This window comes from Doryrhamphus excisus, linkage group LG17 (genome assembly GCF_037039965.1).
Source record: "Doryrhamphus excisus strain RoL-2023G ecotype Guam linkage group LG17, RoL_Dexc_Guam_v1.1, whole genome shotgun sequence".
NCBI classification, from domain to species: Eukaryota; Metazoa; Chordata; class Actinopteri; order Syngnathiformes; family Syngnathidae; genus Doryrhamphus; species Doryrhamphus excisus.
Genome location: NC_136373.1, coordinates 4,482,501 through 4,497,428, shown reverse-complemented (window position 1 = coordinate 4,497,428; position 14,928 = coordinate 4,482,501). Strand labels below are relative to the sequence as shown.

At 45.3% G+C, this 14,928-nt stretch overlaps 2 protein-coding genes across 2 annotated transcripts in view; one reads left to right on the top strand and one right to left on the bottom strand.

Moving 5' to 3' along the window:
- Positions 1-762: 762 nt before the first annotated feature.
- Positions 763-6,291, top strand: htr6 (5-hydroxytryptamine (serotonin) receptor 6). Its single transcript, XM_058085446.2, has 3 exons — positions 763-1,685; positions 2,470-2,604; positions 5,914-6,291. Exons 1-3 carry the CDS (start codon positions 801-803, stop codon positions 6,271-6,273), a joined length of 1,380 nt encoding a protein of 459 aa, XP_057941429.2. The 5' UTR covers positions 763-800; the 3' UTR covers positions 6,274-6,291.
- Positions 6,292-6,775: 484 nt separating this feature from the next.
- The window catches only part of tmco4 (transmembrane and coiled-coil domains 4), an 8,329-nt gene continuing 176 nt past the window's right edge, over positions 6,776-14,928 (bottom strand). The window contains exons 2-14 of the mRNA XM_058085444.2: positions 14,314-14,464; positions 13,801-13,975; positions 13,464-13,491; positions 12,599-12,728; positions 12,403-12,500; positions 11,947-12,090; positions 11,747-11,866; positions 10,836-11,000; positions 10,630-10,766; positions 9,363-9,447; positions 9,175-9,292; positions 8,951-9,068; positions 6,776-7,870 (exon numbers count right to left, since the gene is read on the bottom strand). Coding sequence (XP_057941427.2) covers positions 7,442-7,870; positions 8,951-9,068; positions 9,175-9,292; positions 9,363-9,447; positions 10,630-10,766; positions 10,836-11,000; positions 11,747-11,866; positions 11,947-12,090; positions 12,403-12,500; positions 12,599-12,728; positions 13,464-13,491; positions 13,801-13,975; positions 14,314-14,464 — 1,898 coding nt within the window. The 3' untranslated portion in view covers positions 6,776-7,441. The remainder of the gene's footprint in view (positions 7,871-8,950; positions 9,069-9,174; positions 9,293-9,362; positions 9,448-10,629; positions 10,767-10,835; positions 11,001-11,746; positions 11,867-11,946; positions 12,091-12,402; positions 12,501-12,598; positions 12,729-13,463; positions 13,492-13,800; positions 13,976-14,313; positions 14,465-14,928) is intronic.

The window sequence follows — 14,928 nt, the reverse complement described above, 5'->3', positions numbered from 1 at the left end:
TTTTTTTAAAAACCTTTATTTACCCAGGCAATCAATTTAAGAACAAATTCTTATTTACTAATGCAGCCTGAACAAAGAGCAAAAGCACTTTGACGGGAGAATATATAGTATAGTATTATAGTATATATTATAGTATAGTATTAAAACATATTATTTATACATTGCTGATATTCTAGTAATAATATACTTTTTTAATTTTATTTTAATTTTTTTTTGACATTTTAAACCAAGTAGCATCATTTTTGGTGTCTTAATTATGCTTTCAGAATAAGCATCCTCATAAGTGTGAAAAAGTAAAGATGATCTACTCGTCTGAAACACCGTGACCAAACATGGGCAACCAGCATCCACCCACACAAATCCCCATCATGTCCAATTAGCATGTCTTGGCTATGATGGTGCATGCTCCTGCATTAACAGCCCTATGCTTTGACACACTCCTTCTCTCCTCCCCCGAGGATGCGCTCTGGAGTGGCCGGCACAGGGATTAACGGGAGCCGGAGGACGGGGGGCTCTTAATGCAGCGGAACAAGGACAATGATACCTGTGTGATAGCTTTTTGTAGGAAAGACTGACGTTTGTGTCGCTTGGCAGCATCTGCTGGAATAGAAAGAAGTGCAGGCAGAGCTCCAGCAGCTCTCAGTGCTGAATTGGAATCTTGAGGAATTTCCAGCCTTTCTTGCCCATCTTTTGGACTTGTGGGGGAATTCTGGTTTTCATCTCCATGGACGAACAAGATTAATCCCTTCTTTTTTATGAAAACATCCAGAGTGGTTTACCAAGTGTTCCCAAGCTGCACCATGTCAGAAGCTGGTTCTATTGGAAGCTACAACAGCAGTTTTCCGAACACTGGCGTCTGGAACATCAACGGAAGCGGCCCCTGGTTGCTGGCCTTCCTGCTGACTGTTATTATTCTCATCACCGTGTGTGGAAATGTGTTGCTCATTGCGTTGGTGTTTGCACACCGCTCCTTACGTTGCACCTCTAATTGTTTCCTGGTGTCCTTGTTCTTGTCGGACCTCATGGTGGCGCTGGTGGTCATGCCCCCAGCCATGCTGAATGTTCTGTGCGGGGCCTGGGTGCTCTGGCCGGCCTTCTGCCCTGTTTGGTTGTGCTTCGACGTCATGTGTTGCAGCGCCTCCATTCTCAATCTGTGTGTCATTAGCTTGGATCGCTATGTCTTCATTATCTCGCCACTGCGGTACAAGCAGAGGATGACCCTCCCTCGGGCGTTGCTCCTAGTGGGTGCCGCCTGGGGGTTGGCAGCGCTGGCGTCTTTCCTGCCCATCGAGATGAAGTGGCACAGCTTGGGCAACCCAAGCGGCCAGCCGCCGACTCCCGGAGTCGGCAACGTCAGCTCAAACTCGCTGTACCCGGCGTCCTACTTCCAGGTCTCACCCCCTGGAGGACTATACTTCCAGTGCCGCCTGCAGGTCACCCTGCCCTTTGCTCTGGTGGTGTCCGTGCTCACCTTCTTCTTGCCTTCCGGCGCCATCTGCTTCACATACTGTCGGATTCTCCTGGCAGCTCGTAGACAAGCCAAGAGGGTGGCCGCCCTCAGCCATCCGCCGCACCCTCACCCTTCTCTCGGGGAACCATCCAGGCCTCCTTCACTTGGGGGTACAGCTCAGCAAGACGGAGATGACTGCAGCCACCAACAGCCATCGGTGTCGCAGAATCTACCGGTAAGTACACACACTGGTTCTAGTTGTTAACTAACATGCATAACTATAGTCATCCATCCATTTTCCTCCGCTTATCCGGCTCCGGGTCGCGGGGGCAGCAGTCTTAGTAGGGAAGCCCAGACTTCCCGGTCCCCGGCCACCTCCTCCAGCTCCACCGGGAGGACACCAAGGCGTTCCCGGAGACATAGTCCCTCCAGCGTGTCCTAGGTCTGCCCCGGGGGCTTTTTCCGGTTGGGCATGCCTAGAACACCTCACCTGGGAGGCGTCCGGGAGGCATCCGGACTAGATGCCCGAGCCACCTCAACTGACTCCTCTTGATGTGAAGGAGAAGCGGCTCTACTCTGAGCCCCTCCCAGATAACTGAGCTCCTCACCCTATATCTTAGGGTGTGTCCATCTACCCTACGGAGGAAACTCATTTCAGCCGCCTGTATCCACACGGGATCTCCCCCTCGTAGACCCACCACCTACGGGGGCAAGCATAAGGGTCCGGTGCAATGTGTGTTGGGTGGTGGTCAAGGGCGGGTGCGTAGGCGACCTGGTCTTCTGCGGCCAAATCTGGTTCTTGGGACATGGAACTATAGTCACCCATGAAAACATATTGTGCTTGTGCATAAGCAACCAAATCCGAAGTCCGACCAGGCTTAGGGATCCATTTTGAGGGTTTCAGACAATTCCAGGAATGTTATAACTTGTATTTTGTACAGTTGAATAGAATTCAATGCATTTTGATGATGAAGCCTTGCTCTGGTTATTATTATTATTATTATTTTTTTTGCCTGTAGCCGTCAGTGAACAGCGAGCGTCGCCTAGCCCACAGACAAGGTCGCAGGGCGCTGAAGGCCAGCTTGACGCTGGGAGTCCTTCTGGGACTCTTCTTCTGCACTTGGCTACCTTTTTTCATCACCAATATGGCTCAGGTCAGTATAAATGCACTGTGGGCGATTACTAAACGAATTGTGGACTATAATATGTCGTAGCATGTAAAAAATTTTTGCCGACTGCATAAGAAGTGTTAAAAATTCCATTATTTTGCTATAACAAAACATGGAGGATGGTAAATCAATGACAATGAATGGGGATAATTTTTTGTCGAAAAAAATTTTAAACAATATCGTGATATAATATTATCCATTCATTTCTTGGTTAGTTCATGCAAAAGAGTCGGTGGTGTCCCGGTGAGTCAGAGGTTGTTTTGTCACTTCCCTCACATGAATATGTATCTGCAACCATTATGGTGTTTAAATACACGCAACAAGTCCGCCAGCCAAGCATCCGAGCAAAAAAAAAAAAAAAAAAAAACAACCTTGGATACCACTCTATTTTTGTACGAGCCAAGTCATAGACACAGACATACAATGTAGATTGGCATTTTAGCTGTGACTCATTCCCCCAAAGCAAAACACTCTAAGAGTCACCACTTATACTCCTTATTCATCTCCTTCACTTGTTGATTGTTTTTCATTTTGCAGCTCCATCTAAATTGGTAATTACACTCGTGTTTTTTTTTTTTCAAGCTTACGATGCTCCAGACATTTTTTTTGTTTTACTTCCCATCTGTGCGCTCTCTCTTTCTCTCTCACTTATTCGCACACACATATACACACACACTCACACTGCATCACATAGCATACACACGCTCGACTATGCCTGCACTCGCCTTCCTTTTCACACTCAATGTGGTGTTCTATTCCACTCCCACCACCACCATCTTATCATCTTGATTGTATTGGACGTTTTCCTTTAGCAGCTGTCTCCTTTTTAAATCTAATATTCATGCAGTTTTTATTATTATCACTGTGGTGCACACTAGCATGCATGAACTCCCATTTTAATGGAGAATTCAATGATTTGTCATTGTGCTTTAAAGGGGACCTATTATGCTTTTTTTCCACTTTTCTGACCTATAAATGTAGTTAAAATGTTGTATTGTCGTGTTAAACCATGCAGAAGTTTCAGATAATGAGGTTTGTGTGAGCACTGAAAGAAGTTTGGGATGGTTCAAAACGCTTGGTTTCAGAGGGCGTTGCAAAACTGCTCCTTTGTGATGTCACAGAGGAGGAGTTCCTTATGGGCGTGGCTGTTGGCTCGACACGCTCTCTGCCCTTCCACAAGATCTGCTGGTGTGTTTATGAAAAAAGCTTAGGCAGAAGTTATTGGAGCAAAAGAAAAACATTTTCATCTGTCAACGGCATTTTACTTGGGACTTTTTAAAAAAATATCGTAAAATATCCCGCATGCTTGCAGGGAGAGGTGCATTAATGTCGGATACGTTTTGCGTCCCCGGAGGTTTGAGAGATCCACAGTGCTCACTGTGGAAAAAACGTGTAATGACAACATTTCCACTACAGATGTTGTGGCAAGATTATGCCTCTGACAAAGTGTGTCCGACAATGAGTGCTCCTCCTCAGGAAAGCGAGGTGGACGCAGCACCCTTGCGTCCCGGTTCTCTTAAGCTCCACAGCGCCAGCAGTGCTTCTGATAAAGTGTGTCCGACAATGAGTGCTCCTTCTCAGGCAGGCGAGGTGGATGCAGCGCCCTAGCGTCCCGGTTCTCCTAAGCTCCACGGCACCAGCTGTGCTTCTGATAAAGTGTGTCCGACAATGAGTGCTCCTCCTCGGGCAGGCGAGATGGACACAGCGCCCTTGCGTCCTGGTTCTCCTAAACTCCACGGCACCAGCGGTGCTTCTGATAGAGTGTGTCCGACAATGAGTGCTCCTCCTAAGGCAGGCGAGGTGGACGCAGCGCCATCGAGTCTTGGTTCTCCGAAGCTCCACGGCACCAGCGGTACTTCTGATAAAGTGTGTCCGACAATGAGTGCTCCTCCTCCGGCAAGCGAGGTAGATGCAGCGCCCTTGTGTCCCGGTTCTCCTAAGCTCCACGGCACCAGCTGTGCTTCTGATAAAGTGTGTCCGACAATGAGTGCTCCTCCTCGGGCAGGCGAGATGGACGCAGCGCCCTTGAGTCCCGGTTCTCCTCAGCTCCACGGCACCAGCGGTGCTTCTGATAAAGTGTGTTCGACAATGAGTGCTCCTCCTTGGGCAGGCGTGGTGGACACAGCGCCCTTGCGTCCCGGTTCTCCTAAGCTACACGGCACCAGCTGTGCTTCTGATAAAGTGTGTCCGACAATGAGTGCTCCTCCTCAGGCAGGCGAGGTGGACGCAGCGCCCTTGAGTCCCGGTTCTCCTAAGCTCCACGGCACCAGCTGTGCTTCTGAAAAAGTGTGTCCGACAATGAGTGCTCCTCCTCAGGCAGGCAAAATGGACGCAGCGCCCTTGTGTCCCGGTTCTCCTAAGCTCCACGGCACCAGCTGTGCTTCTGATAAAGTGTGTCCGACAATGAGTGCTCCTCCTCGGGCAGGCGAGATGGACACAGCGCCCTTGCGTCCTGGTTCTCCAAAACTCCATGGCACCAGCGGTGCTTCTGATAGAGTGTGTCCGACAATGAGTGCTCCTCCTCAGGCAGGTGAGGTGGACGCAGCGCCCTTGCGTCCCGGTTCTCCTAAACTCCACGGCACCAGCTGTGCTTCTGAAAAAGTGTGTCCGACAATGAGTGCTCCTCCTCAGGCAGGCAAGGTGGACGCAGCGCCCTTGCGTCCCGGTTCTCCTAAACTCCACGGCACCAGCGGTGCTTCTGATAAAGTTTGTCCGACAATGAGTGCTCCTCCTCAGGCAGGCGAGGTGGAGGCAGCGCCCTTGAGTCCCGGTTCCCCTCAGCTCCACGGCACCAGCGGTGCTTCTGATAAAGTGTGTCCGACAATGAGTGCTCCTCCTTGGGCAGGCATGGTGGACGCAGCGCTCTTGCGTCCCGGTTCTCCTAAGCTCCACGGCACCAGCGGTACTTCTGATAAAGTGTGTTCGACAATGAGTGCTCCTCCTCCGGCAAGCGAGGTAGATGCAGCGCCCTTGTGTCCAGGTTCTCCTAAGCTCCACGGCACCAGCTGTGCTTCTGATAAAGTGTGTCCGACAATGAGTGCTCCTCCTCGGGCAGGCGAGATGGACGCAGCGCCCTTGAGTCCCGGTTCTCCTCAGCTCCACGGCACCAGCTGTGCTTCTGATAAAGTGTGTCCGACAATGAGTGCTCCTCCTCCGGCAGGCGAGGTGGAGATATATTTAATGGAGATCAATGTGGTGCATTCTTAGCAGAAGAGTAAATATTACAAATAAATAAATATGACATTTATAAGACATTTAGAATTTAAAATGCAGTATTTAACTGTATCTCTTCAGGCAGTGTGCGAGTGCATCCCCCTGGCGCTCTTCGACGCCATCACGTGGCTGGGCTACTGCAACAGCACCATGAATCCCATCATCTACCCACTCTTCATGAGGGACTTCAAGCAAGCGTTGGGGAAACTCTTACCCTGCTCCGCCTCCTTACGTTCACCCAGGCAACCCTCACCGGCGCTATCATTGTCCCTGCGAAACTCAGGAGAACCCAACATCTGCAGTGAACCCCAGTCACCCCTGGCTTCGGACACTACGCCCTTGCCGGTCACTGCTACGGATGCAGTGAATTTGTTGGACGCCGAGCATGCTGGGATAAACCTGCCTCTTCTTCTACCCAATCAGGTGGTCACACTGGACTGACTGAGCGATAAAATTAAGTTTAACTGACCAAATAGATGAGAAAATGTGAAGTCAATTCCAGGTAATATGGTGGAGGTTCGGTGCCACGGGTCAATTCCTATGGGTTTATGTTCATTATTCAGTGGTGTTTTGTTGTGTGACTCTTACCCACTCTGTTGACCTTTCAGATGCTCACTCCTGAGCTGGGCGGAGCTAATGGATCCCTTCATTGCTCCTCATTAGCGCCCTTCATTGTCCTCTCAGCTGCAGCTTGCTGGCACTGGATTATTCGGTACCCGTGCTACACATTTTTGTTTTGTTGTTGTTGTTGCAGACCAGTAGCCCGTCCAGCTCCCATGGTAGCATCCTTTGTTTGTAATTTTGGTCTTCTGGTTTTTTCCATGGTGCCCATCCTGTTTTGGCACCTTTTCCCTCTGGTTGTCCTTCTCCATTAAAACTGTTTTGAACTGCCATCCATATTGCTCACACATAATCCAGCCATCACATGGATCCCGCAGAACAGGACAAGGTTCAATTAGCCCTCAAACCCCAACGCCAGGTGCTCTCTGGCCGTGACCAGACTCTGGAGGATCTGGAGAATGCATGCCCGCATGACAGCGATACACAAACACCAGACTTGATTGCAGTCTTTTATTACCGATTTGAACGATCCATAGCAAAAAATCCCACAAGATACTATTGTAGCTGTTACCGGTACCATGCTGAAACTCAACTCTGACATCACTTCCTGTCCACCTACCGCTCTGCTAGGGAGCTTATATGTCTTATTTATACTTCTATTTGTACTATATTGACTAATAAGAGTGTAAAGGGGACTGTTGGGGTGCTATTTCATGTCTACAAGGCTCTAATAATGTTATTTAGAAGATAGAAAACACGTTTTCTATGCTCTAACTATGGAAATATTCCACTTATAAAGAAGGAATCCTATTTTAATAGTGAATTCTGATTAGTCTACAAACTATACGGGCATAGCAGTTGTGTCTCCCCCATTTTTTTTGGTTCCACTTGCACCCCGAGTCCTGCATGTCGATCTGCATTCATCCTTGAGTCCCTTAAAAATGCAGTCCTACTCAACTGTAAGGAGACCAGGCTCTTAAAATTCATATTTTCTCCAACAAATGTTGGATACAAAAAAAAAAACGAAATAGGTCCAATTACAGCCTCCTTACACGTTTGCCCCCCCGTGGTCTGTCGTCCAGTGTGCATCATCATCATCCCAGCTCCATGACACAGTGTCATTATCAGCCTCTTCACTATCATTAAAAGCAGCAGGTCCACAGTTAGCGGTGCTCTCCTGTGATGACAGCGCTCTATTGTTCTTGGCTCTATGTGGACACCTGGACTCATCACTATGAATTGAGTCCAACAGGTCTGAGATATCGGGAATGTCCCAGCCGTCGCCTGTCGCCGTTGTCTCCTCATCGACACACTCGGGTGTCGGATTTCGGGTTTGGTCAGAGGGGTCCACGGTGGCCTCTGTAATGGTTACAGTTTGAGGAAGTTCAAAGGAGGCTCCGGGGACCTCCTTGGTGGGAACGCCTACTGCCACCAAGATGGTGTCCATTTGATGCATATAATCTAAGTGACCTTTAACCTGGTGAATAGAAATGTCCTTTTAATGCAGTGATGAGTCAAAAAGAAACCTATTTTACATTCGAAAAATCTGGCATAACACCGCCAACTGGTGGTACCAACAGGTGGTACCAACAGGTGGTACCAACAGGTACCTCCCACGGATGAGAATAGGAATGACTGTTTTCATAACCTGGCCAGTACAAAAGAATGAATAATGCTTTGTAAACTACTCATAGAAAGTCTGTTTTTAAAGGGGTACACCCTGGACTGGTGGTCAGCCAATCACAGGGCACATATAGACAAACAACCATTCACACTCACATTCATACCTATGGACAAATTCATTCATTCATTCATTTTCTACCGCTTTTTCCTCACAAGGGTCGCGGGGGTGCTGGAGCCTATCCCAGCTGTCTTCGGGCAAGAGGCGGGGTGGACAATTAGGTGTCGCCAATTAAACTAGCATGTTTTTGGAATGTGGGAGGAAACCGGAGTACCCAGAGAAAACCCACCGGGAGAACATGCAAACTCCACACAGAGATGGCCGAGTGTGGAATTGAACCCGGGTCTCCTAGCTGTGAGGTCTGCGCGCTAACCACTCGACCGCCGTGCAGCCTTATGGACAATTTGGAGTCGCCAATTAACCTATCATTTTTTTGGAACTCCACACAGAGATGTCCGAGGGTGGAATCGAACTTGAGTCTCCTCGCTGTGAGGCCTGTGTGCTAACCACTTCACTGCCGTGCAGCCTTATGGACAATTTGGAGTCGCCAATTAACCTAGCATGTTTTTGGAACTCCACACAGAGATGTCTGAGGGTGGAATCGAACTTGAGTCTCCTCGATGTGAGGCCTGTGTGCTAACCACTTGTCCACCGTACACCCCACCATCACAAATGAATATTTAAAATGTCTGGTGTCAAGGCTCCATTCATTTCAGACACAATTCCTTCCAAGAGTCTCTTCATTTGCAGACTGATGGATGTGATATTTTACACTTGAACTATCAAGTGTCGGCGTGCACTCGGTGGAAGGAAAAAAAAAAAAAAACACGATAAGAACACTTCAGTGGCTGTTTTAAAATAAAAGCTGTGACTCACCACAGACGAGAGGTCTACATTGATAACACGGCGATCGGTGATGCTGATTGGCTGTAGCCCGGCAACGCACAGCTGTGCAGCTGAGCTCCTGTACAAGAATCCCAGGAGCCAATCCCCTCTGACACGCGGACAAGGACAAGAAAGAAATGTGAGTCGGCCATAATTCAATCAAGTAAACAACCAAAAAAAAACACTGATACTGTAAAATGTGAATATTCCTATACCTGCAGTACCCGTTGACTATTTTTCCAGCCACCACCCGTGTAATTCTCTCCCAGGCCTTCTCCGAGCCGTCCACGGGGGCCCCCAGCAGGACCACATCCTCCACGACGCCTTCACTGCCTGCCAAAAGTGCCACTAGTGAGTATGTTTCACACAATGGGAAAAGGGGGCGCACATTTGATGTTCATACCTTGATCATTGGCAAGCTCCTGAAGACAGAAGTAGATGACTCTGGCCCCGAGACTGAAACCAATCAGACTGACAGGCCGCTTCCCCTTCAAATACACAAGGCACTTCATTTTTTTTTGGGGGGGGGGGGGGGGGGGGGTAAACGTTCATTCATAAGCAGGGTTGCTATAAGTCTATCTTCGGAGAACATAATACAACTGAGTCCTGCCTAGTCTCTGAAAAACTGACTTTCTAGAGCAGTGATTCCCAAAGTGTGGGCCGCGGCCCCCTGGTGGGCCATGAGAGGTCATTAAAAATATGATTCATTTTTGCAAATATTATTATTTTTAATTATATTTATTGTAAAATATTTATTGCACAATAAAAAAAATATTTATATGCCCAAGTAATACCCTATTGAGGGTTATTGACCTGTCACAATATTTTAGGAACCTTATATAGTTTATGAATGGAACGTAGCTCTCTGGTCATCATGCCAGTCTTGGATGCAGTTATGAAAAGTATGACAATTAATTCTGTCTTGTGTGTACACCAATAATTAAACATTTGGGCTTCCTTTATCCCTCTGCTTTTATTTCAATCCTGAATCTTATAATAATAATAATAATAATAATAATAATAATAATAATAATAATAATAATAATAATAATAATAATAATATCGTAATATATATTATACATTACATCGTACATATTATTATATATTAATAATAATATATAATATTATTATTATATAATAATTATATGATATTATTATAATATTAAGTAAATAAAAAGTAAAATATTAAATAAAAAGTAAATAAAAAATTAAGTAATAAAATAATAAAGTACATAGGCGAAATGCTGCATTCTCAGAGCACTTAACTTAATAAAAATGATATTATTATTCTTATTATATAATAATAATAATAATTATTATTATTATATAATTATAATAATTATTATTATATCATTATATTAATAATAAAAATAATAACAATTATTATTATTATTATTATTAAGTTAAGTGCTCTGAGAACACAGCATTTCGTCAATTTACTGTTTATACTGTTTATAGGACAAAGGTGGGCCATGGGCATTTTTTAGATTTTCAAGTGGCCCCTGAGTTGGTAAACTTTGGGAACCCCTGGTCTAGAGCATAATTTGTACAATTTTCGGCCCTCCCCAATCTTTGTTTTCGCTTTTGATTCCTGCGACACACAATGAAAATCCTTATTATAATGGGATGCTAAACCAACAGTTATGACAGCTGACAAGAAGCATTCTTACCTGCCGTCTGCTCCTCAGAACCTGAGCCAGGTGCTTCCCCACCTCGGCGGAGCGGTTCAGGCACACACACCAGGGATGGTCGATGACACTGGCAGCAGCCAGCAAGGAGGCGGGCCAAGTCAGAGCTGTCACAATACCTAGAGACAGCCATGATGTGTCAAATAAGTTTTAAACTTATTCAGATGTTTCAGGTGTATTCCTCCAACCTGAGAGCACGGTGTACTTCAGGGCCTCCTGAGCCACCATGCTGACCAGTCCGTCCAAAAGCGAGGTCATAGCTGAGCCCAGATCCCTGAGGAAACGTGACTCCCACACCAGGCAGTACTGCTCACCGCAATCTCCGAGGCTGCACCACGGGGCCTGGAAGGAGCCTGGCGGGGAGCGATTAGCAGTTCTAAATTAAAGGGGAACTATTTTTTGACACCCCTGAGTTATATCAGAGGAGATTTTTTTACATGAATTTAGTCATTTTGGTTTAGTCATTCTGAAGTGAGCTTGTAGGTCTGATTTTATTCACCTTGGGAGCTGAATTACACCCTGGGGAGCGCCAGAAAAACACCAAGGAGGTGTGCAAATGTATTTTTTTTACTACATATAAATATTCAAAATGCATAAAGTAGGGAGGACTAATTTAAACAGCATTTCCATGTTGAGTCATTTCCATGTTAAGTACACGTAGTAGTAGTAGTTCATGGCTCAAAAATTCTCAAACTTTAAATGTAACTGATATCGCTGCACAGTGGTTTAGTGGGTAGCATGCAGGCCTCACAGCTATGACACCCGAGTTAAATTCCACCCTCGGCCATCTCTGTGTGGAGTTTGCATGTTCTCCGCTGTTTTCTCCGGCTTCCTCCCACATTCCAAAAACATGCTAGGTTAATTGGTGACTCCAAATTGTCCATAGGTATGAATGTGAGTGTGAATGGTTGTTTGTCTATATGTGCCCTGTGATTGGCTGGCCACCAGACCGGTCCAGGGTGTACCCCGCCTCTCGCCCGAAGACAGCTGGGATAGGCTCCAGCACCCCCGAGGATAAGCAGTAGAAAATGAATGCTATTGCTAATTACTAAATTAGTGTTGATCTACTACTATAAATCATACAGCTACAAACACTTACTGTATTTCCCACTGCAGAGCCACCCTGTCACTGCTATAGTGACGTGAAGACGCTTTCCAGAACTCAGTGGCAGGAATTCAAACTCCTCTATTGCCCCCACACACTTATTCATCTTATAACCTGATGAGGAAACAAAAAAATAATAATAATAAAAGGTTGCAGAATGAGACATTCAAATTTTTTTTTTTTTTTGCACCTACCGGTCAGTCCTGCCCCGGCTGCTCCAAACAGGGAGGCCATGATTGCTATGCCAGTGGCTGAACCCAGAGCTGCAGCCCCTCCGGCCCCGAGCACAGCGCCGGCCCCTGCTGCCACCAAGGGGGCTGCCAGCCCGCCAGTAACACCTGACAGAGAACATGATAGTCAGGATAATTAGAAGTAGTTTTTAATACTTAGGAAATTGTGTACTTATAGGTGACAGAAGTGTTTACTGATAGAGTACTAGTTATATAACAAGGCTGTGCAAATACAGTTCATAATGTACTGATGCAGGTTTTTTATAAGATCTCTGAGGGGAACAAAATTGGAAATGGACGTCTCAAATTGTCCACATGGATGATTGTGATAGACAACGACTGTTTCCTGTGATTGACAGGTTGATCTCTCCATACACTGGATTAATAGCATACAAAATGGATGTATGAATGCATAATCACCAATCACGGTCCCTCCACCAACTGTTGCTAGTCCAATAAGGAGGTAGCGCCGTAATTTCCGTCTTCTTTCTCTCCTCAGTCGCCGGGAGCACTCCTCCCTGGTAAATAATAGTTCCATTCATCACTAATGCAAAAAAAAAAAAAAATACATACTTTATAGCACTTTAACAGGATCCGTATCTTAAAATCAACTTACTCGGTCTCCTCTCCGCCTTCCCTCAGCCTCTCTCCAAGGGTTTCCTCAAACTCTTCCAGCTGTCGCACGGACACTCGAAGCAGACAGCTCACGTGACGAATGAGCACCCTCGCTCTGGCGTCATAGTGACCTGAGAGAACCAGTTAGAAAAATATATACAGTGTGTCAGGAGTCATAGATTACATTGCTGCGGTGCATGTAATTCTATGGGAGAGATGCATCCCGAACATGATCTCTTCTATTGTGGAATTGCATCATCACCTCTTTAAAAAAAAAACATAAAAAACGTATAAATACATCTTTGGGAGCGATTTGTCAGGTTGAAAAAATAAAAAACAATATGTCTTTTGTAGCAAATTAGCTAATCATGTTTAACTTCACTTTTTGCAATTGTATGACTGCTAAGTTGTTATAGTATTTGATGTGGTAAAACATTACCTACACAATTAATAATGGTTTTATGATGGTGACAGATTAACCCAGGAATTAATCATTTATATTTAGATTCTGTTTTCTCCGGGTACTCCGGTTTCCTCCCACATTCCAAAAACATGCTAGGTTAATTGGCGACTCCAAATTTGTCCATAGTTATGAATGTGAGTGTGAATGGTTGTTTGTCTATATGTGCCCTGTGATTGGCTGGCCACCAGTCCAGGGTGTACCCCGCCTCTCGCCCAAAGACAGCTGGGATAGGCTCCAGCACCCCCTGCAACCCTTGTGAGGATAAGCGGTAGAAAATAAATGAATGAATTTAGAGTTTATAAATAATGGAAGAGGGCTGCATGGTGGGCGAGTGGTTAACACGCAGGTCTCACAGCAAGGATCTTACTTTTTTGTACAAAATTCTATCAGTAAGGTTTCTTACCATCTTTGACAGAGAAAGATACCAGGTCCTGCAATTCAGAAAAAAAAATGTTTAAAGATAGAAACAGTGCATTTAGTCTATTTAAACATGACTTCAATACTGGGGACTCATTTATGTTTACTTCTCAACATTTTATCCAAGTGGAGATTGAGGGACTATCTACACAGAAACATTTTCAAGTATTTTATTGTTTCACCCTCTTATCCACATACAAAAGATCTTATTAACATTATTTATCAACATTTTATCTGAGACGGAGATTGAGGGCGGCAAGAAAAGAACAGCAAAGTGGAGACTCTGGAGCATAATCTAATTGTGTTTCATATTACAGTAATACCTGTATAATGGGGAAGGCGCCAGCAGCCATCAGATGTTCAGCCTGCAGGATAGACATGAATGTGTCCGAACCCTCAAAGCCCACGCCTGACAGGAAGGCACCCATAACGGGCATCACAGACTCATCCAGGTCTAGCCAGCGAACCAAGCCTTGCAGGTATTGGCCTCTGAATGCACTGATATGGAAAAGCACAATGTTTTTTTTTGGGGGGGGTATGGACTTTAGGCTTTATGACAGTTATTTTTTTGCATAGGCTGTAGCATCATGCTTTAGCTGGGGGTAATATGCAAAACATTCAGTTCCTATTGGAGCATTAAGATATAACGTTTCACTAAAGTATTTTTAATTATACTGTATGTCAATCAAAATACATACAATTCAATCCAATTGAATGCCATTCTAATTAGTCTTCAAAGCAATAATGTCAGAGAAAACTCTAGTATTTGTCCTCATTTTATTGTGTAGTTTCTAATAGCATCATTGGGACATTTGTCCTCCTCGGCCTTGGATTACCTGTTTTCATTACCAGTAAACAACTGTCCCAGAGACACGCCACACAGTCCGGCATAGGCAAATCGTCCCGGTTCACTCATCTGTCTGCTGATAATTTCCTCAGGGCTTTGGTCACAGGGGCCATGTTGTGTTGTTTCTGCCCCCCCTGGATCTGCGCGGGTAAATAGGGAGGCATAATTATTGACCACAATGCCTTTCAGGCACTTATACAAACATTTATTATGTTTTATGGGTTAAACACACCGCCGAATTCATTAGAAGACTACAATTAATAATTTACGAAGTGTCAATAACTTTGAAATATCTTAGTTGCACTTAATAAACAATGCAACACTGGATTTACCCGTTTTTTTTATTGAGGTTTTGTTATACTGTCAGTTCAACTAAAATAGCTTCAATGAACGAGGAGCTGACGTGAATTGTTCTGAATTTGGAAGCTACTGAAAATGGTTTTAAAGAAGGTTTCACGTTCAGGCTATAAATATAATTAAAAAAGGAGCGTAAATATAACGCCTTATTTACATGAACAAGTCCATACCGTTAGCCCAGTCTCGACAGCGTAACAATGCAAGTGGTTCAAGCAGTAAGTTTTCATAACATCGATAGCTTAATAAC

Bases quoted from the DNA above. Each gene is read 5' to 3' on its own strand.
- htr6 (XM_058085446.2), top strand. From the start codon at position 801: ATGTCAGAAGCTGGTTCTATTGGAAGCTACAACAGCAGTTTTCCGAAC. The intron at 1,686-2,469 runs GTAAGTACACAC...TTTTGCCTGTAG, and splicing joins CGGTGTCGCAGAATCTACCG to CCGTCAGTGAACAGCGAGCG. The intron at 2,605-5,913 runs GTCAGTATAAAT...GTATCTCTTCAG, and splicing joins TCATCACCAATATGGCTCAG to GCAGTGTGCGAGTGCATCCC.